This window comes from Petaurus breviceps, unplaced genomic scaffold (assembly GCF_028583685.1).
Source record: "Petaurus breviceps papuanus isolate PSGF00001 unplaced genomic scaffold, PetGlider_PUasm1.0 90281, whole genome shotgun sequence".
NCBI classification, from domain to species: domain Eukaryota; kingdom Metazoa; phylum Chordata; class Mammalia; order Diprotodontia; family Petauridae; genus Petaurus; species Petaurus breviceps.
The window spans coordinates 984,855-1,011,810 of record NW_027187205.1 but is presented as its reverse complement, the minus strand read 5'-3'; the positions used below and the strand labels follow the sequence as shown (position 1 = coordinate 1,011,810).

Genomic DNA, 26,956 nt, shown 5'->3' with positions numbered 1-26,956 from the left:
CAGTCCAGCCCCTGCCCCTGGGGCAAGAGGTGGCAGAGTTGTAGCTGCTTCCTCATGAGACTGCCTCCAGAGCTCCTGGCCTGCAGATTGTAGAGGGACCAAGCAACCATTCAGAGGATAATCACTTTTGCTTTAATCTGCTTGGATCTGGATCACTGTCTAGGGTAGAGGTCCTGGGGTGTGTGGCCAGTGGGTCAGAGCTTGTGGGGGCTGCAGAGAGGGTACCCTCCTAATAGCTCCAGCAGCTACAAAAACCCCAGCAATTTGGGACAAAGCTCTCCTCTCTGGAAGCAGAGTTCTACTGTGGCAAAGAGCTCAAAAGTCATGTAATTGACTGGCAACACGAGCAGACAGAGGAAGCAAAGTAATCAAACCTTAGATTCCTTTTTTGGGGATGAAAAGGTTCAAAGCATGGAATGGGAGGAAGACAACAAAGCCAGAACTCTTGTATCAAAAGCTTCCAAGAAAAATATGAATTGATTATAGGCCATAGAGGAGCTCAAGAAAGATTTTAAAAATCAAGTAAGAGAAGTGGAGGAAAAATTGGTAAGAGAAATATGAATGATGTAAGAAAATCATGAAAAGAGAGTCAACAACCTGACTGAAGAAAATAACACCTTAAAAAATAGACTAACTCAAATGGCAAAGAAGGCCCAAAAAGCCAATGAGAAGAATGCCTTAAAAAGCCAAATCTGACAGATGGAAAAAGAATTTCAAAAGCTCCCTAAAGAGAATAATTCCCTCAGAATCAGGATGGAGCAAATGGAAGCTAATGACTTTATGAGAAATCAAGATACTATAAAACAGATCCAAACAAATGAAAAAATTGAAGGCAATGTGAAATATCTCACTGGAAAAACCACTGACCTGGAAAATGGATCCAGGAGAGATAATTTTAAAAATTGTTGGACTACCTAAAAGCCATGATCAAAAAAAGAACCTAGAAGTCATCCTTCAAGAAATTCTCAAGGAAAATTGCCCTGATATTTTAGAACCAGAGGGCAAAATAGGAATTGAAAGAATCCACTTATCACCTCTTGAAAAAGATCCCAAAAACTCCTAGGAATATCATAGCCAAACTCCAGAGTTCCCAGGTCAAGGAGAAAATATTACAAGCAGTCAGGAAGGAACAATTTAAATATTGTGGAAACACAATCAGGATAACACAAGATCTAGCAGCTTCTACATTAAGGAATTGAAGGGCTTGGAATACGATATTCCTGAGGTCAAAGGAGCTAGGATTAAAACCAAGAATCACCTACCCAGCAAAACTGAGTATAATATTTCAGAGGAAAATATGGTCATTCAAGGAAATAGAGGACTTTCAAGCATTCTTGATGAAAAAACCAGAGCTGAACAGAAAATTTGATGTTTAAATACAAGAAGCAAGAGAAGCATGAGAAGATTGGATTAACAATGAGATTGGATCAGCTATGGAAGCATTCAGTTGATTGCTTGGTGACCCATTGCCAAAGAGCTTTTCTGACCTGGCCTCTCTTGGAAGGAATGATTTGGAAACAGGCCAACTTTGGAAGAATTCACCGGGTTACTTTTTAAGCTAAGTGTGTATTAGGACTATATTTGCATCATAGAAAATGTCGATGGCTTGGGATGCAGTGGAAAGCAGCCCTGAAAAGGGCTCAGTAGCCCTCAAAGCAGAGAGTTGTTTGAAGCACTGAGAGATTAAATTATTTACTAGCCCATTATAGATTACACCATTCAACCTCTCTAAGACTGTGTGTGTGCAACATTACATTATATGTAATGAAAGAAACATAAGAAAACATTAAAAAGTATAAAAAGATGTATTTTCCTTGCTATTTGTATTTCTCTTTTTTGTGTTTCATTTATTTGATGAGTTTGTGTGGCAATGCTCTGTTTCCCTCTGGTTTCTACTAATGAACAAAATTTCTACAAAAGAAATAAATTCTTCTATTTAAAAAAAAAAGAGCAAGGTAGAAGAGAGGTCACCTCTTAGTACTGCCCTTCTGCACTTCTAAGGACACACTAACAAATGGAGTTGTTCCAAACAAACAATTTTATTATCTTCTTTACAGAATCTAAATTCACTAACAATTCCTTAACAGAATAGGTATAAGGCTCCCTAAGAAACAGGGCGTAGGACCATATGCAAGGCATAAATGGGCACAACCATCTGGCAAACACCTGAATCAAAGATGATGCCCACCCTTCCCCTCTCCATAAGTGTCCTAGAAAGACCTTATGCAGAAAAGCAGATTTCAGTGTGGGACCACCTCAAAGATTATGTGTAATACACATGAACTATGCTGCCCTTTCAAACAGCACAACTGGGATGGATGGCAATGTAATAGTACTCACAGGAGAACAAAGGTAGAATTCAGTTATCAAATTATAGCCTTAAGAAGTTCTTAGGAGAGGGTTAAAACATGATTAATATATTCCCAGGGCCCATAATGTGTTGGGATGGTGAGTGTAAGGTACTCAGTGGGCATCTTGGGTGAAGTTTTGATTTTCTAATAACACAGTTGCTACACAGAGGTGTGAGGTTGCTGAAGACAAGAGGTCTGATGTGGCATTAGGAACTGAAGAACTGACCCAGTTTTTGGCCAGGAATAGTCAGCAAAGCAACCAGCACATAGATGGTTCGTTGCACAGGGTAATGTTTGGGACAAACTCTTATTTGTTCTGAATAATACTTTACATTGGTACAGCACTTTATGTTTTTCAAAGAGCTGTCAAAATACTTTCATTTTCTTCTGGGCACTCAGGCTCACTCTCCTTCCTCCTCATCGACGCTGGTTTAGGCCTGTCAAGTTCTTGAGCTGATGAAGACAAATGAAAGCAGATGGAAGGAAAGGTTAGAGTCTGGTCCTGACTAAAAATCAGGTAGTGGTTACTGGGAATAACAGAGTTTGGAGGAATAGCAGTGATATGATGCAATACTTAATGAGATAATGTAGGAAAAAGCATTGTGTAAATTTTAAAGCTTCATATAAATACTAGTTATTACACAATATACCATTGACTGCAGGCTCTGATATTTTCCCCAGTGCCACAGGAAGACTGAAGAGGTGGGACAACTGAAACTAGTGGGTCCATGAGATTAAACTAGTGTTGGCCTTTTTTTTACTTTCCACTTCAAGAATTAAAATTACTTGAATTACACAGCATTTGAGGTTTTAGGCAATGCAAACCCCAATAATACTCACAGTCACGGCTGCTCCCATCATTCCCTGCACAAGTGCTTCCCCCGTAGATTTGAACTAAGAAAAACAGAATGAAAGCTTTCAAGTTCTCTAACAGGTAATTAAAGGTAAAGCAGGCATTAAAAAACAAGCATATTTAGCCCAGATAAAGGAGTCTGTGCACTAGAACAGTAGTCTCAAATGCAAATAGAATAACTCTCTGTGGGCTGCACAATGACTTAGAAAACCACAAATTAACAAAATCTATGCTTTATTGTATATTTATTTTGTTAAATAATTCCCAGTTATATGCTAATTTGGCTTGGGTCAAACTAGGTTGTGGGCCTAGTCTTTGATACCTTTATACTAAAAGATGGTTTAACTGCCTATGCAGAGGTCAAATGATTCACCGGAGCAATGGCTACTGAAGTACAGTGGTAGGGTACAAAAGGTTAGATTCTTTAAGTGTCTATGTATGTGCCACCCATTCTGAGCATGAGGGAAGGGAGTGTTTTAGTGTACAGTTGCAGGTGACACGTTTTTATTCACCAAAGTTTAGAACATCACCAGTGGGAGGATTATTATTATTATTTTTTTGCTTTTTTTTTTTCGAGGGGGGAAGGTAGGGCAATTGGGGTTAAGTGACTTGCCCAGAGTCATATAGCTAGTTTTTTTGTATGTGTATGTGTATATGTATGTATGTATATGTATGTGTGTGTGTGTGTGTGTTAAGTGTCTGAGGCTGGATTTGAACTCAGGTCCTCCTGACTCCAGGGCTCTATTCACTGTGCCACCTAGCCTCCCCCAAGAATTTGCAGGGCAATATGTTTTCATTTTTTTTTTTTACTTTTTTGGAGGGCAGTTGGGGTTAAGTGACTTGCCCAAAGTCACACAGCTAGTCAGTGTGTCAAGTGTTTGAGGTGAGATTTGAACTCAGGTCCTCCTGACTCCAGGGCTGGGGCTCTACGCGTGCTACCTAGCCTTGCTGCTGGTGGGAGGATTATGGTAGAACAGCTCCCATGCTGTCCCAACAAAGTTGACTTCAGATAACCTGTTTGGCTGTGTGTCCCATGTTCATGGCATCATTGATCCTGTTTTCAAGGAAGCGCCAAGTGTCTTCAAAGTCAGGAGATGAGTCTTGCATCATCACTAGCTCTGTAGTGTTGTAGATGCCAGCCAATACTGCCCGACGTGTATACCAGTTAATCTGTATCAAAAGCAAGCCAAGAAAACGAATCTGAGTTGGTGTGGACCCTGCAAGAGAACACACTTGGGCCAAAGCCAGATGTGACATTAGGGCAAGATCTTCCTTTGCCTTGTTGCTTCCCTTCCTTTTGGCCTACGCAGTGGTTCTCCAGAGTTAGGAGAGGCCTTCAGCAACTTGTAACCGCACAAGGGAGGAGGAGCCTGTCCTGGTAAACCCCTCTTTAAAGCACCACCTCAGCTGCTTAGTGTTTTATTCCTTTAATTTCTTTGCTTTCCAATTTCATTTTCCTACCATCTCAGTCGGTGGTATATTCCCACATGGAGGAAGTTTATTAAAGCAGTTTATTACAACTGTGGTGGGAGTCTTTCTCTGCTTCCCCTACCCAGATTCCACAAAATACCATCACTTATTAATTGTTTTCATGAAGGTATATGTTACTTCTTTTACTTCCAGCCAAAAAGATGATGCTTTTTAACAAGGCAGATTCTTTGTTGGTGGCTGCTTTAAATGAGTTTATTGATCTCTCAGTGGAGGAAGAAGTGGGCTGGGGGAAGGGAGTTTCTTTTTAAAGAGATGGGTGTTTTAGTGGCATTCTTTTTTGAGACTGGTGCTAATGAAATCAGCCTGAGTTAAAAAAAAAAAAACCAAAACACCAAGAGACTCTGCTGCAGGATTTAAATCTTGAGAGGTTGCTGGGAAATGGTTATAAAAAAGCAGTTCTAAATAGAAACAATCTCTTGGGTTTTGAGTCATTATTGTAGGTAAGAAAAAATGCTGTAACAACTTTTGGTTTTGTGGTCAGGACACTGAACTTTGAAAAAAAAGTTAAAGCCTATAGTTACCTCTGTTAGAACTGTCATCAAAGAACACGCCACTGCCTTTCTTTATTGTTTCAATTTGTCTTTTTTTCTGAGATGATGATACTGCAGGTCCCATGAAGGAGGCTTATAATTAGAGAACTTTCATAAAATTCTATAAGGAATCTTCATTTTAAGTTTGGGAGTTAACTGAGACTTAAATCAGACCATCATATACCTGTGTTCTAAGAGCCCTAAATCTCTTGGTGACTGTAGCAGATCACCCCACAATTGTTCTAGGCATAAGTACAAGTGGGCAGAACTTGTAGCAGGTACTTACGTCAGTGGACTGGTCTCCAGCGTAGTGCCACATGTCATCTACCATACTGGTGAGGAGGGTTAGGCTGGCTGGGATATTATGAGGGAGCACAAGGATGCCAAGGGCCTAAAAAGGAAACAACACAGAAACAAATACAGGATAATCTTTTCTTCATTGGTGATGGGTCAAGTCTAGCTAAGTAGCATGACGTCTTGACAGCCCTGCTTGCCTGAGTTGTTCGTCAGTTTCCTCGATCACCCAGACACACTTCTGTTGGCAACAAGCAAGGAAAACCAGTGCTTGATGCATCATGTAGTACCTGGGCTCAGCATTGGTAGCAGCATAACTTTATTCGGGTGATTGATGGCATCCCTTCTTTCCTTTTTCAATGTGGACACTCTACTTCAGGCCTTCATAACTTTTCACCAAATGGACTGCAGTGGCCTCCTAACTGGCCTTCCCACTTCAGCAATCTTCTGCATAATAATGCCAGATTAACATTCCTCAAATTGTAGCTCTAACTATATCTCTCTCATCCATGCTAAAAAATCTTCACTGGTTTGGTATCATCTATCAGGCCAAAGTCTAAATTTAAATTCCTTATAGGATGGCATTCAATACCATCCATAACATGGCCTCAATATAGCTATATTTTCATTATTAGTTCCCACAATTTCTCTATTACCATGCCCTATACTTAAGCAAAACTGGATTACCAAAACACGTCAAACTTTTTTACTTTCGTGTCCTTGCTTTCCTCAACCCAGAGCCTCCTCTTAGGCCCAGAGAACATGAGATGGTTGTTAGAAACTACCCAAAGTACCCTATGTTATTATTTTTTTGGAGGGGAGAAGGCAAGGCAAGATAATTGGGGTTAAGTGACTTGCCCAAGGTCACACAGCTAGTGACAGGTGACACATCAAGTGTCAGGCTGGGTTTGAACTCAGGTCTTTTTGACTCCAGGGCTGGTGCTCTATTCACTGCGCCACCTAGCTGCCCCAAAAGTACTCTATGTTACAGATGCAGCAATAAAACCACTTGCTTTCTACTACTTCATGGACTCCTACCACCTTATAACAGTGAAGCTTGCTTAGGCTGGTACGACTGAGCCTCTCCTGTGAGCCAGGGCCCAAGGCCATTTCATATTGCCAGAATGTCCCTATTTCCCTTCCCCATGCTCCAAAAAAGGATTAAGAGTCACTTTAAATTATTTAATAGAGGTGGGTTTGAGTCCTGGTCCTATCACACTTACTGTGTATTTCTAGGCTTTTCATTTGCTGTGAAGATTAATGAGTTAACTTTGGTACAGTACTCAGGGCTGAGTTGGTGCTTAGTATTATTAATGTTATCATTGTTATTAATAATGATATGAGGATTACATATAAACTTTGTACCCGGGGCCAATGTTCAATATATGGGATCAGCATTCTCAGTCTGGTTTCCACTGCATCCCTCAGGAACTGGTCTGTCTTCCTCTTCCTGGAAGAGTGAAAAGAAAACAGTGTGTCTATGTGTCAGATAGATGGCTTGGAGCTATCCTCAGTCCTAGGGTAGGAAATGGCTCTTTCTGGCTCATAACTCTGACCTGGCCAAAGCTATCTGTAACTTCAGTCATCAGAACAGCTAGTCAGTGGGGATTTTTTGCCTAAAACAGCTGGACTGCAGGATTTTACTTTTTTCTACTTGTTCTGCTGAAAACTTTGTACTTAGGGGCAAGCTGGGAGATCTAGGCCCTAGCAAATGTGTCCCTATACTCTTCAGTGCTGATACTACAGGATACTCACTCTGCCTGGCCCAACTGTACAAGCTTTTGTTCCTCTTCCATCACACGACCGAGTTTAGCATTGCACTGTGTCACAAAATGCAGGATCAGTTCACTGCCATCGTTTCCAAACATGCCAGCTGCTGCCCTAGAGAGACCCAGGGACTGTGAAAGAGGAAAGAAAGAGACTGAAGGAGTCTCTAAGATGATGACTCACATTTTGGTAGTGTTTTGAGATGCACAAAACACTTTGCTCACAATAACCCTGAGTTAGATAGTGGAAGTGTTATTATATTATACAGATGAATCTCATAGACATTTAGAATCTTTCCCATGGTCCTATATCTAATAAGTGTTAGAACCAAAATTTGAACTCAGGACTCTAGACTCCAGGTTCAGTGCTCATTACATTATACCACAATAAAGAAAAACAGACAAGAACCTCCGGGTATATGTGGGAGAAGGGAAGGAGACAGGAAGAAAGGGAATGCTATATTCTCTCTTTTCACTTTTGGGGGAAGAGATCTAAGAATCCCCCAAATGTCCAGCAGTTTCGACTCTCTACTAACTTTTCAGTTATCCACAGATTCCCCATATACATATATACCTGAGCTCCTTCTGCAATGGCTTCTGGGGTCCACCCATGGGCAGGCACAAATTCCAAAGCTGCAGTCAGGATCCGATGCTGCAGCTGATCCTCACTTTCATAGTCCTCATCTTCCTCACCACCCTGATCTGTATACCTGAAGCCCAAATAAGGAAAACAAGCTGAGTGTGAGGACTGAGATCCAAATGCTACGTTTTCTTATAGGGCTAAGAAGCACATCAATCTTACTTTCCTTTGTACCAGTGCCAATGTCACAGCTGTTTCAGTGACAAAAGAATTTAAAAGATCTCCATTCTCTTCTCTCACTACTGTTATTAAAAAGCAAGGGAATCTAGTATATACTAAAGTTGTTACTCAATAAATAAAAGGATCTACTTGACCCAGATGTGTCCCTTGGCCACTACACAGAAAAACATAACATTTTTTCAGTAGTGGAATCAATAAAAAATACTAGCACTCTGGGAGACTAGAAATCAGATGACTGGGCTGCTTGGTGCTCACCGGGGAGGTGACTGTGAGGACTCTGGATTAGGCTCTTCTGTTCCCTGTGACTCTGAGTGCGGCTGAGAAGAAGAGGGTGGGGGCTGGTACTTTTGTTCATCTGAAGATTTCATTGCCAAAGCTGAAACATGGAAGGCACGTGGCATCAGGGAGGGCTGACACCTGGTCACTGAAATAAGAGGTAGAATGGTCAGTCATAGACATATTCACAATTGGTACCAGAGATCGCATGGTATAAAATAAGACTAACAGGATACACTGACATATTTTAGGGGTTTGCTTTGGGAAGAAGACCTCAGATAGCAAATAGCCCTAATAGCATGGCACAGTAGGACACTGAACTGAGAAGAGCTGAGTTCTAGTTTTGGCCATGCCACTTCTTGGCTCTGTGACTGTAGGTATCACTTAACATTTCTGAGCCCAGTTTCTTGACCTGTCAAATGGGGCACATCATCCCTGCCCCATCTATCTTGTGTGTTATAAAGAACAAATGATATGACATAAGTGAAAGTATTTGGGAAAACAGTTAAGTTTTATACAAAAGAAGAGTATTATGGTTATTATCATGGAAAGAGTGAACTAGGTTCCAGGACCTATTCTACTTCTGCCCATTTTGAGATATGCAAATCATTAATTCCTCTATGTCTATTTCATAATCTGTAAAATGGGGATGTTAATGCCTGCCCTACATCATAGGGTTGAAAATCAAATGAGATCATGGATTCATGTACTCAGAAGAAAAAAATGGTCTATGACAAGCTATTCTTATTTTTATTTAAGATATTTAGTTCATAGGACCAAATGTTAAGCCTGGAAGGGACCACAGAGTTTATTTAGTATAAAACCTTAATTTTTTTGAGATGAAGGAACTAAGGTCCACAGAAGTAAAAATGATTTGACCAAAGTCACAAAAATAGTAAGCAGCACAGTCCAGATTTGAATCCAGTTCTTTGGATTCAAAGTTCAGGGTTTTTTCCATTATACTATATTTCCATATCTGCTTCAATAAAATACAGAATCATGACTAATTTTAGGGCAGGTGGGCAGCACAGAGGATACCCTGCTGTAACTGAAGTCAGGAAAATTCATCTTCCTGAATTAAAATCTGGCCTCAGACACTTACTAGCTGTGGGACCCTAGGCAAGTCACTTAACCCTGTTTATCTCAGTTTTCTCACCTATAAGATGAGCTGGAGAAGAAAAATCAAACCATTCCTGTACCTTTGCCAAGAATATCCCAAATGGGGTCACAAAGAATCAGACAGGACTGAACAACAAAGAGTAATTTGAGAATTCAAATCTAAAATTTGAATAAAGAACAGTTAAAACTTTAATAAGATTTATTTATCAATATAAATATTTTAATGGATAGGTAATAAATAAGATTACTTGTTCAGTCAATCTTTAGTTAACTTTTGCAAGAGATTCTGAATACAAGAAACACTATTTAAGATTAGGGGATATTGCTACAACTGAGTAGAGAACAGATTTCCTTTCTAGAAAATCATTATAGATTTTTTGTCCTAATATTCTGTTTGAATTGACAAAAGAGAATCTGACATTAAAGATAATGTATTTCATCCATTCAACATTAATAATCTGCTATGTGCAAGCTAGTATTATGGGGCATATAAACAAAGGAGAAATCATGTGTCCTGCCCTTGAGTTTATAATACAGCTGATTATAAGTCTGCTGTTGCCCATATTAAAACTTTTCCAGATTCTAGCCTGCCTCAATAGCAAAACAATGATAAAAAAAAAAGAACAAAACCAGAAACTTTTGGCAGAAAAAGGATCTGAATCATAAAGTTATTAGAATCAGATTTAATGCTAAGTGAAAATATACATATTTAAAATATTAAATAGGTTAAGAATAATTATTCCTAGATGAGTAAAATTTTAAGATCCTTCTTGAGTCCCCTATCAAAATATCACATATCTTAAAGAACCCATGGGGTGGCTAGGTGGTGCAGTGAATAGAGCACCGGCCCTGGAGTCAGGAGGACCCGAGTTCAAATCCGGCCTCAGACAGTTAAACACAAAAACTAGCTGTGTGACCTTGGGCAAGTCACTTAACCCCAATTGCCCTCCAAGAAGCAAAAAAAAAAAAAAAAGAACCCATTAAAATAAGGGTTAAGATGTAAAAACAAACTAGTGGAGGAGTACTCAAAAATGTAAAAGAGAAAGGGGCAATGGTGACAGAAATGAGTTCACAAAGTGCTAGAATATTAATGTTTAAAAGGGGGGGGAGAGATAATAGAGGACAGAATGCCTGATTTTAAGTTAGAAGGCATGGACTAAATTTTAGAGTTGCCATTTATTAGCTGTGAGTAGCAGACAGAGAGCTGGGCCTAGAGTCAGGCAGATTCTCTTCCTGAGTTCAAGCCTTACCTCAGACATTTACTAGCTGTATGATCCTGGGCAAGTCACTTAATCCTATTTGCCTCAATTTTCTCATCTATAAAATGAGCCGGAGAAGGAAATGGCAAATCGTTCCTGTATCTTTGCCAAGAAAACCCTAAATAGGGGTCACTACTAGTTGGACGTAATTGAAATGACTGTTAATGGACAAATTACTTTCTTAATCTGGGCTTCTGAATCCTATCCGTAAAATGGTAAACAACATAGTCCAGTGAAAAGAGTCATGGATTTAGGGTCAGGGCATCTGGGTTTGAATTCTGATCTTTCAATATTTGTGTAACTTTGGATAAGGCATCTGACCTTAATATTTCTGGGCTTCATTTTCCTAATCTGAAAAATGATGAGGTTGGACTAGGCAATCGTTAAGGTCCCTTCCAACTTTAGTTCCTATGAAGTCTATGGATAATAATGTTTGTACTTCCCTACTTAACAGGGCTGGTTGTGAGACTCAAATGAGATTGCATTTGAAAGTATTTTATAAACCTTAGAGAATTATTTAAGCATCAGCTATGACTTTTCCCCTGCAAAAGTCCTACTTGGACGCCTTTACCATAGTATGAAAGTGACACTGGGTTCTTAAAGGCTCCATCATCTACCATCTTGGAAAGATTTTATGTAGTTCCAATAACCGTGTCTTTTTTGAGGAACCTCAGTGGAGAGATTTATCACCAATAGGATGGCTACTTGATGTCAAATTCTATGGCCATGACAAACAAGAAAATAAAAATGTAAAATTATCCTCAGTCCTACATAAATCCCTTCCATTTTTGCTGTGACTATGACAGCCAACTGGACGACATATGACGTATTTAAACAAGCTATTGATGTCATCATGGATGGATGGGAATCCCTGGAGTCTGAAGACTCCCAGGTTCAGTTCCAACCTCTGACACATATTAGCTGAATGACGATGAGTAATTTACTTAACCTGTCAGTGCCCCAGATAAATCTCTCGAATGATTAAGTTATAGAAGAGCTGCCTGTCTATATAGTGAAGGTAGTTGTTTCACAGGAAATTTCCTAAACCAATGAGATCACAGGTCTAAATTTTAAAAACAAATTAAAAATGATGCCCCCCCCGTGGGAAATTAATAAAAGAACAGAGATGAATAGATATTGCCATTTTCTAAGGAAATTTAATTCTTCTAAAACCATCACTACTAGAAAGGGGCTAGAAGAACCTAGAGACTGTCTTTGTCTCCTTGCCAAGTAAAGACAGATATAAGGTAAAGATAACATAATTTTATAATAAAGTTATTTGTAAAACCTTCCAGAGATGGATTGTGGAAGATTATGACTGTTATTGCCTTATAAAGCATGAAGAAACAAGGGAAGAAAAAATAAGTTTATAGAATGTTTGTTGAGAGAGACCTAGTTAAGTCAGATCATCCCAGGGGCTTTAAAAGATAAAACTGGAAGGACAATGAGCAGATGAAAAATGGAATATATCTCTAAAGGCTTTTATAACACATTATTTTATCTACCAATAACAACCAAGCAACCACATTTGGACATAAAGTCTCAGATGTGCTTTATGAAGTAGAAACGGTATTTAGGAAAACAAGGATGGGAAGAACAACTAGAACAGGCCAATTATGCACTAAAGAGAATAGCAAGAGGCAACACAATTTCAGAGATTATGAAGATATATGAAGCATCTGGAAAAAGCAATGATTTATTGTGACTGAGAAAATAGAACAATCAACCCATATTCCTAGATTCTTAACTATACAAAATCTTTATGAAAAAACCTACATATATACTGAGAGCATCCTTGATGGTATGAGAGAGGCTTTTGCAAAGGATATTTTACAGAAACTTATAGTTTTAGTCACAAAACTAAAAGGTGTAGAGAACTTAAGAACAACTTGCTTATTGTTTACTGACTACAAAAAGACGTGATTTGGTAGGGCAAAATATTTTGTGAACTGACATAGACTGAAATAGAACCAAGAAAATATGCACAAGGACCACAGTGCATAGGGAATGAACAATGAAATGAAATTGAATGTTAATGACCACATTTGTTTATCTCTCCCATTCCCCATTAAGAGTTCAGAAAAGGAACTTTATTCCCTTCATTGTGGAGTTGAGGACTAAGGGTGCAGAATGCTGTAAATATTATATTGATATGTTGGTTATTTTTGCTGAACTGTTCTTTTTTCCTTTTAAGACCTTTGTTAGAAAGGAAGGCTTGACTGAGGGGAAGGTGTATATTTGGAAATGAATGGGATATAAAAACAAAAGTTATCAATAAGAAAGCTGCTCTTTCACAAATACTTCAAAATTATATAACATTCCTTGAAAGATGTATTTGACAACCTGATGATCATGTGAGGGATAAAACAGGGAGAGTCATTTGCTGCCACCACCACAAAGAATATACAGTAGTCTAAGATGAAGATTACCTACAGAGGGGTTCTCCAGTGCCTCCTATTTGTGGATGACTTTATGCTGACTGCATCAAATTTTGGAACACTGTAGAGCATTTTAAATTAGACCCAGGGTCATGTAAAAGTGTTCAAACTACACAGGAAAAACCAAGTGGATGAATGATGCCTTTTGTCTAATTTATGATAAGTCCAACGGTCTGCACATAAACCTCTTTCATCAACATAAAGATCCTGGAAAGGAAATTTTGTTATTCAGTCATTTCCGACTCCTAGTGAACCACATTTGGGGTATTCTTGGCAAAGATACTGGAGTGGTTTGTCATTTCCTTCTCCAGTTCATTTTACAGATGAGGAAACTGAGGCAAACAGGGTTAAGTGATATGCTCAGGGTCACACAGAGCTTGTAAGTATCTGAGGCCAGATTTGAATTCTGGAAGACTACTCATCTTCCTGACTGTAGGACCAGCATTCTATCCGTTGTGCCACCTGGCTGCCCCGGAAAGACAATGGATGGGACCAAAAGTAGAGTAGGAAGTAGTTTTAAAATCCTAAACTTCTACTTGGAAAAAAAAGGCTGCATTTTTAATAAGAATATTCTCCTGATGATGTATTGTAAGTCTTAGAAGAATTAAAATTCCGGAGAAATGGAAATAGGGATAAATGGGGGGCGTAAAGAGCCTAGAGCATATTACCAACAAAGAACTAGGTACCAGAAGCTCATAAAGGTTATCATTGAGGAAAAGTAGGATGGAAGTGGAAGGTGGGGTCATCGAGCAGTGGGAATGTTAGATAACAAAGGGGCAGCCGTCCATATGCTCCAATACATTGTATCTTGGCAAGGTCAAGGGAGCTGGAGAGAGGCCTTCCGTGAGCTCTCTGGTGGAGGAGAACGTGGAAGATTATGTGGAAGAGAATGTGGAAGGCTTGTGAGTCGCCCTTGGTGGGATTACCTACATGGATACATCTTGGTCTGAAATAGAGAGGAACCTAAACAGCGGCTATGCACACTCCTAGTCAAAGCGGGTGCCCTTCACTTCACCTTGCCAGCAGCCTGGTTCCCCTCTGCCACAGTCACACGGGTCCCCTCCTGTCTCTGCCCCCGCATTCCTCCCAGGCCCCGGGGGTCCCGTCCCCGCCCGGCCGCCCCCTCACCGGGCCGGCACTGCAGCCGCAGGAACCTCCATCCTGTCCGACGGAGGCACCCAGCCACCGCCGCCGCCATCTTGGAAGTGGGCACTGGATCGCGAGGAGTCTCCACGTGACAGCGCCCCGACGCGTGTGTGTGCGTGAGTGCGCGCGAGGGGATGGGGTGGGGCGGAGAGTGGAGGACGCCCAAGGGCGGTGAGATCCCGCCCCTCCTCCCGCTTCATGCGCGTGTGCGCACGCGAGCTCCATTTCCCTATCCTCCCCCCTCCTCTCCCCTCCCCTCCCATCTCCTCTCCTTCCCTCCCTTTCCCTCGCCGCCCAGTCTCTCCTCCCAACCCCCCATCTTTGAGTCTCCTCTGAGTCCCTGTGAAGCCAGTCACCCATCTTCTCGCGAGAGTGCGGACGGCGCGGAGCCGGCTGCTGAAGAGTGGGTGCCGGTGGCGGCTGCCGAGCGTGCGGGCGCTTGGGTGAGCGGTGGCTGTGTGTCTGTCCGGTTACTCCGCTTCCTCTTATCCAATTACGTTACCACACTTTGGGACCCCAGTTCCTTCTCGGAAGAACTCTGGTATCTCCGGTCGTTTTCCCTCTCCCCCGTCAGTGTCTTCTTCCCTTCACTCTCTCTTCCCTTCTCCCGTCTCTTTTCCCTCCTCCCTCTTCTCTCCCCCTCCCCTTTTTCATTCCCCTCCTTCCTTCTCTGCTCCATCCCCCTCCCCCTTCTCTGCCTGCTCCTCTGCACCTCCCCGCTTTCTCTCCCCCTCCCCTCTTCCCCAGATCTCCCCTCTCTCCCTCCCCCTTACCTTCCCTGCCTCCTTTTCTTCTTCTCTTGGCCTCCCCTCCCCCTTCTCTCCTTCCTTCACTGGTTTCTAATCTTGCATGACCTTAGAAAAGTCACTTGGCCTCCCTGGACCTCAGTGCCCCTACCTGTAAAACGAGGAGCCTGGATTCTTACATCCTCCGAGGCCCGTCCCAGCTCCTTGAGTTTATGAGTCAGGCCCGTGCCCAGGCAGCTTAGGCCGGGCTGGGGTGGAGGAAGCCCCCGCATCGTTTGGGCTGGGGTTGGAGGGGTCAGGTGGGGCCTCGGTGGCACCTGAGCTGAGTCTTGAAGGAAGCCAGGGCTTCTCTGAGTCTGGGGGAGAGGGTGGTCGGAGAGTATTCCAGGCTGTACAAAGGCTGGGAGGTAGGACTATCCTGTATGGGCCCACAGTAAGTAGGCCAGTTTGGCTGGGATATATGTCTGATTGAGGAGACAAGTGATGTGCCATCGGGAAAGATAGGCTGCAGTCATATTGTAGAAGGCATCATAGAACAAGGGAGTTTCTCTTTCCCAGGCTCTTCTTACATCAAGGTGTGTCTGTGCCCTAATAGAACACAACTTTACACACCTAGTATTAAATCTGAGTACTATAAGGTTAAACATGGAGGTTGGTCAGAGCCAGTTCCATATTTTCCACAGACTAGGGATAAAGACAGTCTACTGAGCCTCTTTTGAGACCCAGCAACTTACACCTTCACCACCTCCAAAAGGTGAGATGATGTATTGTTTGAATTGTGGACACATCTGCCCAGAACTTGACTTTCATGTGATGAGTTTGTTTATGCCTAAGAGTAATTTCCTCTAGGAAAACTAGAACCTCTTTCCCTCTGCCCCCCAGTTCTCTGTGAAATAATTATTCTGTGCTTTTTGGTTATTTAGTCCCAAGAATAAATGATATTTTTTTGGATGGATAGAAGCAATAACAAATCTTCCCATTGTCAGACCAGAAAAAATAGCAGTCTGAGAAAACAGTATTCCTGAATTATTTATCTCTTAAAGATCACAAGGTATCATCACAGTCAGTACTGATCTTTGAAATTAGAGAGCTCAAATTCTGCCCTCCCTGTCACATGAGAAGACTAGATGGAAACTGTACCACAAGGATATGATTACTAAAACTTTTTACTTACATCATCAAGATAGTCCTGAATTCACCTGATTTACCTCTGAAAGAAGAGGTTTTGATCTTCATTCTTCTGAGTTTTCTCTTTCCCTGTTGATCCCCCTTTAACTACTTATTTCTGTCATGTCCCATTTTTTAAAATCTTGATTCTGAAGTGTAACTGCCATCATCTTCAGGATTTTTCATTAACCTGTTTTACAGAATTAGGCCTTAGGTTGAAATTGAAAACCTTAAACTTTTATCTTTGTTTCTTGATCTCATCACTGACAAGAGGGGCCTAATGGTTTAAGGTTTGTTTTCCACAAGAAAGTAAATGTATACTAGGGAGCACATGGCTTGGGATGACAACAGTGTCCTTGTAGAAGTGATTTAGATAGAGAGTCAGAGTTGAAGGAGAGGTATCTTAACATCACATCCAAGGTTAGTAACATGACTATAACTTTGAATTTATCCTTCACGTCTTATTATTACTAAGCTAGCTCAAGTGAAAGCTCCTAAGAAAGCTTGCTTAGTTACTTGATTTTTTTCCACCTATTGTGGAAGTCGGGTTTTTTTGTGCTTTTTGGACTGATTCACCAAACTCAAAACATTTTGATTGAAGATATCATCTTTGAACTTTTAACATTTCCTGCAGTGTCTCCTCTGTTACCAAGAAAGCTGAGCCTGTGCCCTTCTTTTCTAGGGTTGATATTTAACAAGCATTTTATTTCCATCCTCCTGCTATTAGATATATTATATATATAGATAGATAGATATAGATATTATATATAGATAGATTTGGGAGGTAGGAACACAAAGCATTTTTAATATCTTCTAAATTAGTGATCTGTTCCCATTGGAACACTGAGATATCATAAAGTGCAGATCTAATGCTCTCTGATCTTAGCAGTGGAAAGGAAGCTTCAAAGCCAGCTCCAATCTCCTCCCTAGGGAGGCCTCCCACTAGGCAAAGGTGGATATTAAGAACAAAGATTTTATGTGCCTGTTTGAAGTAGAGGCAAGTAAACTGAACTGAGAAAGGAGGATGAGCAGTGGCACTCTTAAAATTTTCTCCTTCTGTGATGCCATGCTGAAAAAGGCCTGACATTAAACAGAATTGAGCAAACTCCCTAGATCTCCTAGTTTCTTTTCTAAAAATTGTATTAGAATGTAGTCAGTAAAAAACAGTTATCAAAGGGCAGTTTTTAATTAGGAGGGGAAAAAAGCCTGCTTCCTGTTTTACTGAACAGCATTTTCCATTGTCCCTGAAAGCAATGAAGCATTTCTTGTATCCTTGATTAAATCAGTATTTATTTCTAGCAATTTAGTACTTTGCCTTTAACAAAACTCTTTCCATCTCCATGTAGCAATCCAGTCCTTCTAAGTTCTTGATTGATTGGCTTTTATGTATGAAACAATGATACTGAATCTTATTAATAGCCAGATTCCTTTGTTAATAATCTCTATTTATTCTTGGTCAGGAACATGTGGCTTAAAATTACAGTTGTTCAATGTGCTCTTTTAGGAATTAAAAAAAAATAGATTAATGGCTATTTGGCCAAGAATATCCTTTTGTCACATATACTTTAGCGAGTTGGGAGTTTTAAAAATGTGGGTGCATAGGGTTTTGGGGAGGAGTTCCTACTATATTAATAATGCCCCCCATTCATTTAGTGCTTTGCAAAATCCTCACCACCCTGTGAGATAGCAGTGTATGTACTGTTACCCCCATTTTGAGGGTGAAGAAACGGGCTTGGAGAAGTTTAGTGACTAGTGATCATAGGTCATAATTTAGAACAGGAAGGGACCTTAGAGGCCATTATGTCCAAGAAAAGTAAAGTGACTTGCCCAGGATCACATAGCTAGTAAATGGAAAAATTTGGACTTAGGTGTAACTGAGTCCAAGTCTAGTTAAGCTGATTCACAGACAGAGCAAATGGTATGGTAGTAGGAACCCAGATAGCTTTTCAACCATGCTGTTTCTAAGCCATCATCAGAAGAGTATGAATTTGAGGTGTATTTCCAGTAGTGGTCTTTTTGTGCTGATCTAATTCATACACTTATTTTATCCTCTTCATCCCCAACCCAGAGGTTCTTAACTTGGGGTCTGTGAACTTGGCTTTTTTGTTTTTAATATTTTGATAAGTGTATCTGAATATAATTGGTTTCTTTTATAATCCTAAATGTTATGCATTTGAAAATGTTCTGAGAAGGGGTCCATAGGCTTCACTAGACTGCTAAAAGGGTCCATAACCCTTGTGACCAACAACATCTGTAGGTAAGGAAACTAGGAAGCAGTGTTGCTCAATGAAAAGAGCTATGTAGAGCAGGGTCAGAAGACCTGTATTCAAGCCCTGTGTTCGCTACTTCTTAGCTATCTAATGGGAAACTTTTTAGCCTCAGAGCTTTTTTCCCTCACTTGTACAGTTTTCTTTAGAGGATTGTTGTGACAAATTTTTTTAGCTTGTAAAATATGCTACAAACGAATTGCCACTTTTTTATAATAATACCTGGCCCTTACGTAGGTCAAACCCATCACCCGTCCTAGCACCTTGCTCTGACCAACTTGAGTCTTCTCTCCTCGTTCCCAAGCAAGTCATCATTTTCCTGTTTCTAATAGAGTAGTAATTCACTTACCTGTCCATTTGACCAAGATTATGAACTCTTGTCAGTCTGTTAGTATTTACTATTTATACAGCTCCCACAATGTGCTCAGTATGTGCAGTCCTAAGTAATAGTGGGAGATACAAAGAATTTGATATGGCCAGTAACCTGGTTGGCTAGGAGATTTTAGGTTATTATTAATTCCTGAGCTACATTCCAAAGAATACCTAAAAAAAAGTCATAATCATTATTTATTTCCTGATGATGACAAGCATTGATATGAGATACCCTCAGCTGAAGTGAATTTTTCAAATGTATTTTAAATGTCATTCTACCATTCTAGGTGTTTATTATTACTTGAAAGAGAAAAGGCTAATGGCTCCCTTCTTTCCAGAGGCCCAAAAGGTTTAGGGGGCTAAGTGTTTTGAGAGATTATAGAGGAAAGATGCATCTTCATGCATCCTTGACCAGAATCATAGGATCATAGATCTAGAACTCAATAGAAGAAAGGAATTGAGGAAGCAGACATTTAGTAAGCGTTTACTCTGTGCCAGGCACTGGGGTAATCCCTGAGTGTACAAATACAAACAAAAGAAAAGACGGTTTCTGTGCACAAGGAGCTTACTTGGCCTGAGCCCCTTCACGAAATGAAGGTTCCAGGAAGAACTCACTAATGAAAGAGGGGCAAGCCTTGCAAAAGGATGAGGGTGAGTAGGCAGCAAACGTGGTAGCATGTTAGCCAGGCTGAGGAAGCCCTAGGTGCTGGGAGTTCTTCAATGAGATGGTAATAGAGGCATGACTTTGAAGTCCATTAAATCAGGAACAGGGCCAAGAGGACCTGAGAGTTTATCTAGCCTTAATTTCCTTGTTTTACAGAAGGGGAAACTAAGGCCAAGAGAGTTTGTGATTTACCCAGGATCATACTGATAGTAACAGAGTTAGGAGCCAAATTCATATCTTGTTATTCCCAAATTCAGTGCTCTTTATACAGAACCAACTGGGTACAGTGACCAAGGGTAGAGTGCTAGATTTTGGCCCTAATCTTCTTATCCATATATTTCTTAGTGGACTACCTAAATCCTATTAAACTTTCTATCTCTACTTCTTATTTTTAGGCTCTTGCTTTCAGAAGTTTGGTGGCATTAATATTTGAAAAAGCAAGGGAGCACTGGAGTAGCTAGGTGAATGTCCCCAACCTCATTCTTTTTTTAATGCATTTTCTCTACTATACTCACAAAATCTCAAGGGACAGTAGAGGCTTGACTTTCATACAAAATAACTTTTTGAACACTACAAAACTAGGTAAAACTGATTTTTTGGTATTTATTTTGGTGAAAGGGGAAATACTATTTTACTAAACATTTGACCTTTAAAAAACTTAATTCGTGGTCAAGGGAAGTCTGCCAGTTTCCCTTTCATGCTGAGTCACTGATGACTTCTACTCAATAAACAATAACATTTGTGTTTTATGTTCTATGCTTTGGCAGAGTTATGAGTTGATCCAAAAGGGAATTCATCTTCTGCCTTTACCTCCTCATATCAATCTAATTTTGTTTTTTTGGCTTTTCATCTTTTTCTGAGAAGGTAGGGATTTTCCCAGAGAAGTAACTGTTTAGTTTATAAATTTGGGATTATGGAAATTTGAAATAATAGGATTATTTATTTAGGCTCTCTCATTAGCAATATGTTTTTCTAATGTCAGTATCTCTAGGTGTCTGGTCTAGTCTGTGCCAAAATGCTAATTGTGTTTATTATATTTCTTGGGTTAAACTGGGTCCAGGCTCTTTGTACCTCTGCTCAGCATTGGTTCATCCTTTGGCCATTTTCAGACTGGTGACATTGCAACAATGGCAGAGTATGGAATCTCAGCTGGACAGCATGTGGCAGTGATCTGGGATAAGTCATCTTCAGTGGAAGCTCTGAAAAGTCTGGTGGATAAACTACAGGAATTGGCTGGTGATGAGAGTCATGTATATGTGGAAAACATCAACCAACTATTACAATGTAAGAACTTGTCCTTGGTTCTTCTTTAGGGGGGCAGGAGGGTATGGATGGATGGATGAGCTTTCTGAACTGATTTGGGGTTTTCTTGGCAAAGATCCTAGAGTAGTTATCATTTCCTTCTCCAGCTAATTTTTCAGATGAGGAAACTGAGGCAGAGTTAAATGACTTACCCAGGGTCACACAGCTAGTAAATGTCTGAGGTTGAATTTGAATTCTGGAAGATGAGTCTTACTGACTTCAGGCCCAGCACTCTATTCACTCTAGCTATCTAATGGGCTATACTTCTCTATTATCTTGATCTCTGGGTTTCTGCTTTGACTAACAAAAAACTGGTGTGCTGTCTGATGGTCCTATTCTTTTTCTGTTGAGAGATGATGGACAGAAGAGTACGTTCACTCATAAAAGTACATTTTTATCTTATAACTGACTGTATAATAGAAGAGCCAAAAAAGCTCACTTAACTATTACCCTTTCTAATTTATACTTGTACCTGAGCATATAGGTGGATCTTGCTGCATTGGTGAGAATAATAGCAGGGGGAACATGTCTGGAAGGGAGAAGTGGATAATAGCTACAGAGTGTAATAGCATAGTAGCACCTGTAAGGTCCATTGAACCACCATTAAACTGAGGAAGATAGATGTCTCCTCTCATCTGGGGCCTATGGCATTTCTAATACTCCTTGCATGTGGAAGAAACTGTTCATGCTGTGGCTCAGACATTCTGAGTGATGCTTGTTATAATCTTAATTTTGACTTCTCAGCTGCTCACAAAGAATCCAGCTTCGATGTTGTTCTGTCGGGTCTGGTTCCAGGAAGTACAACACTGCATGACACTGAAATTTTGGCAGAAGTTGCTAGAATCCTTCGACCAGGTGGGCAAGTCCTTCTGAAAGAGCCAGTGGAAACAACCTCAGGTAAAGAAACTGTGTACCTGTTCCTTTAATCTTCACTTGAAGCACTAAACCAGAGTTTACAAGAAGAGTTTAAGGTATCTGCTGCTACTCTTGAGATGGTATGGAACTGTGGACCTTGAGACAAGTTCTGAATTAACTATCTTAATTTTTGTCCCATTCTTCATAGGATGTGGCTTTTAATGGGCCTCCTAGAAATCTATTGTAATTGTTCTTTTTCTTTTTGATAGTTCATGAAAGCAAAGTGAAGACAGCAGCTAAGCTGTGCTCAACCCTGACACTCTCTGGGCTTGTGGAAGTGAAAGAGGTATGTTTACAAGTGAGCTGCAACTCACTTTACTGAAACATGATATAGAAGGAATCCATGTCTTTGAACTCACCTTTATACCTCCATATTGTTTCTGCCCCAGTAACAAAAAGTCCTTGAAGTGTGTCACCAAAATGTCTAGTCTTTAAAAGTCATGTTTCTGTATTCCTTTTTGTTAGATTTCTCTTTGGGATTATATGCTCAGCACTGTACCTTTAAAAATGGATGCAGCCCTGACCTTGATTTCTAACCAGGTCACTGATTTCCTCTATGATAGAGGTCTTTGAGGTTTTTTTTGTTGTTCCTTGTTATTGAGTTTTTTTGTGCCTGCCTTTTTTCTACCTTTAAAATGGTAATGCTGTTTTCTGCCTACTGGGGAAGAAGAAAAGATGTATTATTTGCAAAGCACTCCAAATTTTGTAAAGATGGACATTAACAAAGAGAAAAGTTGAATTCTAGTCGTGCCCTGATCAGAGATAAGTTAAATATGAAGCATAATAAATAGGTACTCTTTGTAGAGGTTACATAGTTAATATCTATATATTCTATTCTTTGGACCTTAGGTATGCTAAAAGATTATACTATAACATTATAGCATGACTGAATATTGTTTTCAACCTAGACTAAACCTTTTTTGTGCCTTGAATTTCAGTTGCAGAGGGAGTCCTTAACCCCAGAGGAGGTACAATCAGTACAAGAACACCTAGGTTACCAAAGTGACAGCTTGGTCTCTGTTCAAGTCACAGGCAAAAAACCAAACTTTGAAGTAGGCTCTTCTACCCAGCTTAAGCTTTCCTTTCCCAAGAAGTCTGCTGTATCAAGTAAGGGTAACCCACGATTGTACTAATCTAGCATATTTGAATTCCATACTGGGCCAAGTGGAATATGTTAAGGACTGAACTAGGAGTCTGAATGGAGAGTTAAAGCTTCCAGTAAATTAACCTTTCTAATACTTAGGAATGTTTCATTTTTTAAATAAAAAAGGTAATAAAAGTTTTAAAAGGATAATGTGCTAGTATTATAGTGTGTTTAATCAAATTTCTTTGTATTCTTTACATAGACTAAGAAAATTAATTTTCCTAGTATGGGATTTCCCTTAAGATTATGTCACTTGTATGATTATATTAATTTTCCCAGTTGTAATCAGAAAATCCTTATCTTGCCTTCTGCCATCATTACTATTCTTGTTATCTTTGACTTGCCCAAGGTCACACGGCAAGTAAGTGTGTCAAGTGTCTGAGGCTGGATTTGAACTCATGTCCTCCTGACTCCAGGGCCAGTGCTCTATTCACTGCACCACTAGCTGCCCATATTCTTGTGATCTTAAAACTGGCTAAATTGAAGTATTCAGATAAGTTTTCAGATGCTTGATGCGGTTTTCACTAACTATTATTCTACCTTTCCCAAGATCCTCTAGTAATCCTTGGGAAACCTTTGTGTTCAAGGTTGCAAAATGAGCAAGACATTTCCAAAAGTAAACAAACACCCTGTCCTGTTTGAAGGATTTGATCATGAAGTTGTTCTTGGGCTGGTCTGGAGATGCCTGAACTGACCTATTTGAAAATCTGCCTCAGAATGAGCTGGTTTCACTCAGCAGCTTCCGATCCATATTGTTAGTTTTGGGGCCTGCTCAAAGGCAGCATTCTTTGATCGATTCCAAATCAAAAGCCCTGAGATCTGTTTCCATCTCTGCCATTAACTTATCATGCTTTATCTTGGAGGCAGATCTTGGAGGTTTTTTGGTCCATGTTTTTCCATCTGTAAAAGGGGAATGAAGCCTCTCTTATTGAATAGTATGATGGCAAGTTAGTTGGTGTCTATAGTCATTGTACCTATATGAAGAAAGAACTGTTTAGTGTCACAGCCTGTATCTGGCTTCTCTTGATACTTCTTTTGTTGGCTTATTTTAGAGAAACCTGCCATGGACCCTAATGCTGCCAAGCTGTGGACACTCTCAGCCAATGACATGAATGATGATGGCATGGTGAGTCAGGCCCAACACTGAACCAAGTGGTAGTTTGGTTTACCTCCAGCAAACTTTTCAGGGGCTCTATGTTAGAACCATGCCTACTAGTCATGTTTGTCCTGCTTTTGGGGAGAATTTCAGCAATGAAGTTACCATAGTTTTCACTTAGTTCTATTCAACTGAAAAGATTTTCTTCCTATTACTTGTTATATTAGACCCAAAGCAAAATGAATATGTTCACACGTAGGCTTTTTGTCGCTTAAAAAAATCTTTTGGACTCATTTTCCAAGGGGAAAGTGTGTGAATTGTGGGGAAAAGTTACTTTTTATCCCTCCATCCTCATTGAACACCTACTTTGCAACAAAACAGCCAACATTATCTACATCTGGCTGTGTATATAACATTCCACACTTAGATAAATTCTTAAGTTTTAATTCTTCTCTGGCCATTTGATTTTTCTCATGCCTTTCTCATCATTCATTTGCCTTCTCCCTCCCCCAGTCCCCATCCACAAGATGGAAATTATGCTGTATCTAGTCCATGGTAGGTGCTAGGCTTTATAAAGTGCTCTTTGTTATTTTGGGGCAGTTCATGGATAGCCACTTTGTGACATCCTTCTGGGTAACCTTCCCCTGTTATCAGCTGGTGGATAGCAGGGAATACATGATAATTTTAATGTTAAACTGAACTTAATATAACTAGGAAGGTAAACTTACTGTTTCCATCTCCTCCAAATATTTTAAATTTTATGTGAATGTGGTAAGTATAAATAATTTTTGTATTATCTATGCCACTGCTTCCCTCCTTTAGTATAACTATATGAGAGCTTCATTATTGAGGTAGCTTCTTAGTCATTAGACTAATCTGAACACTTTCTAGGATCTCATTGATTCTGATGAACTCTTGGATCCAGAGGATTTGAAGAAGCCAGATCCAGCTTCCCTACGGGCTGCTTCATGTGGAGAAGGGACAAAAAGGAAGGCCTGTAAAAATTGGTGAGTGTTAGGGAATGTTAGGGAAGGTTCATTATTTTTTCTCAAGGAATGTGTAATAAAGCAGGAAAGAACTTAGCTCTTAAAAATGATCTCCATGTGATACAGGCAGAGAGAAGCAACGTGTTGGGATGTAAGTCCACCTTATTGATTCCATTGGTTATGTCTCACTCCTCTAGTATTACCTAGAAGGTCACAGAGAAAGTAGTTCTGTTGGGACTAGCCCTAGGTAAAGAACGACTGGAAGGCTGATGAAAAGACAGTGTCCTTCTACTTATCATAAACTGGTAGAAGCCATTTTTCAGGATTTATGGGTTTCTTGTTCTTATAGGATCTTATCTCTTATGTAGCACGTGTGGCCTAGCAGAAGAACTGGAGCAGGAGAAAGTGAAGGAGCAGAAGAGATCCCAACCCAAGTCAGCTTGTGGAAATGTAAATATTTTGGTAGAAAATTCAGAAAGTACCTGGGTTATATTTAGGCTTTATCCCACATTTGCACATATGCTATTTCTATCTCTAAATAGCTTTATGATAGCTTTATGATCCAAATGATTACAAGTAAGACAAAGTGAAGCAGACCTACATTGGAGAAGAGAAGTTCCCTACCTCTTAAAGGCATTAGCATTCTCAGAGACCTTTTGCTGTTTTATGGTAGGAATTTCTCTTGCCTCTACCTTTTTTCTTTTCATTTTTACATAGACTTAGTATTCATGTGTGTATTTCCTTGCTTATTTGGATTCTTAACTTTGAATCTGCCTTGATTTTCAAAAAACTATTAGGTCTTGAACTCATTGGTTGCCATAGCATTGGATACTACTGACTTATCACAGGAGACTGAAATTTTAGTATTTGCAGTCCTACTGAACATGACATCTTAGCCAGCTGTGTTACTTCAGGACCACTGAGTGGGGAGAAAGCAACAAGATTAGGGATTACTTCCTCTTGGTCTTTGATTTTGTGGGGTTTTTTTTGATTAGTAGACACCTTCAACTCCTACTTCTCTTTCTCTCAACAGTGTTATTTGGGTGATGCCTTCCGCTGTGCCAGCTGCCCCTACCTTGGGATGCCAGCCTTTAAACCTGGGGAGAAAATACTCTTGAGTGAAAAAAATCTTCATGATGCCTAAAAGGCAAAATCACTGGGACTTGTGGGGGTTATTCCATTCCAAAAACTGGCTCCAGATTCATTTCAGCAACCCTTCAAACCCTGCCTTGTCCCATGCCTCCCTGGTTCTGTCTACACTTCGTGTTGGGATCCCAGATGGGGTTGGCTTGTTAGACACACAAATTTGGGTATATATGCTGCTATGAACCAAAGGACTGAGATATAGTCAGCCAGATAAATTTGCGTTGGGCTATCTGATTCTTCAGTGGGACTTGAACTGAAAGTATAGAGAATTTCCATCTAATTAATGCTGGCGGAAAAGAGATGTATACTGGAGAAGTTACCCTCTTCGCATTAGTATTTTGTAACCTGATCACACTGTATTTGGGACCTGAGCCCAACCTCCCTGTCAGCTTTGATCATATCACCCTAAAACATAATTATCTTTTTGTGTTAAACTTCTGTGATGCATTGTCAGACCGCAGATCTGCCTCCTAAATTTATTGATAACTACTTGTTCTGTGAGCAAGCACATTTGTTCAGTTTGTTATTGGAAAAGATATCCAAGTATATTGTAAGAACTCCTTACAGTAACTAGTTTCCAATCCATACGGATTTTTGAAACTTTTTGAACCATTCATAATTTTGAATCAAACTCAGCCTCATTGTTTCAGACCATTGTTATTGTGAACTGGCCATTAGTCAATTAGCATTGGAACTGTGTCCTTTTCCCATAATTGCAACTTTTTAGTTATTAGCATAATGCACTCATATACTAACTCCAGGTGTGTGTGTGTGTGTGTGTGTGTGTGTGTGTGTGTGTGTGTGTGTG

At 40.1% G+C, this 26,956-nt stretch overlaps 2 protein-coding genes across 5 annotated transcripts in view; one reads left to right on the top strand and one right to left on the bottom strand.

Annotated features, from left to right (window-relative positions):
• Positions 1-2,020: 2,020 nt before the first annotated feature.
• Positions 2,021-14,484, bottom strand: COQ9 (coenzyme Q9). The gene is made up of 9 exons (XM_069107810.1): positions 14,326-14,484; positions 8,361-8,529; positions 7,860-7,995; positions 7,275-7,417; positions 6,885-6,969; positions 5,512-5,616; positions 4,219-4,374; positions 3,192-3,245; positions 2,021-2,804 (listed from the first exon to the last, which is right to left on the bottom strand). The coding sequence occupies exons 1-9, from the start codon at positions 14,393-14,395 to the stop codon at positions 2,769-2,771; spliced, it is 954 nt and encodes a 317-aa protein (XP_068963911.1). The 5' UTR covers positions 14,396-14,484; the 3' UTR covers positions 2,021-2,768.
• Positions 14,485-14,623: 139 nt separating this feature from the next.
• CIAPIN1 (cytokine induced apoptosis inhibitor 1) overlaps positions 14,624-26,956 on the top strand; it is a 12,771-nt gene continuing 438 nt past the window's right edge. Inside the window, exons 1-9 of one of the 4 annotated variants that reach the window (XM_069107805.1) lie at positions 14,624-14,786; positions 20,669-20,843; positions 21,606-21,758; positions 21,986-22,062; positions 22,715-22,883; positions 23,973-24,046; positions 24,908-25,023; positions 25,371-25,452; positions 26,036-26,956. The exon at positions 26,036-26,956 is cut by the window's right edge and continues 438 nt beyond it. In XM_069107805.1, the coding sequence (XP_068963906.1) occupies positions 20,687-20,843; positions 21,606-21,758; positions 21,986-22,062; positions 22,715-22,883; positions 23,973-24,046; positions 24,908-25,023; positions 25,371-25,452; positions 26,036-26,146 (939 nt within the window). In that variant the 5' untranslated portion in view covers positions 14,624-14,786; positions 20,669-20,686 and the 3' untranslated portion in view covers positions 26,147-26,956. Of the gene's footprint in view, positions 14,885-20,619; positions 20,844-21,605; positions 21,759-21,985; positions 22,063-22,714; positions 22,884-23,972; positions 24,047-24,907; positions 25,024-25,351; positions 25,453-26,035 lie in introns of those variants that run through there. The other 3 variants (XM_069107808.1, XM_069107807.1, XM_069107806.1) reach the window with 3 other exon arrangements.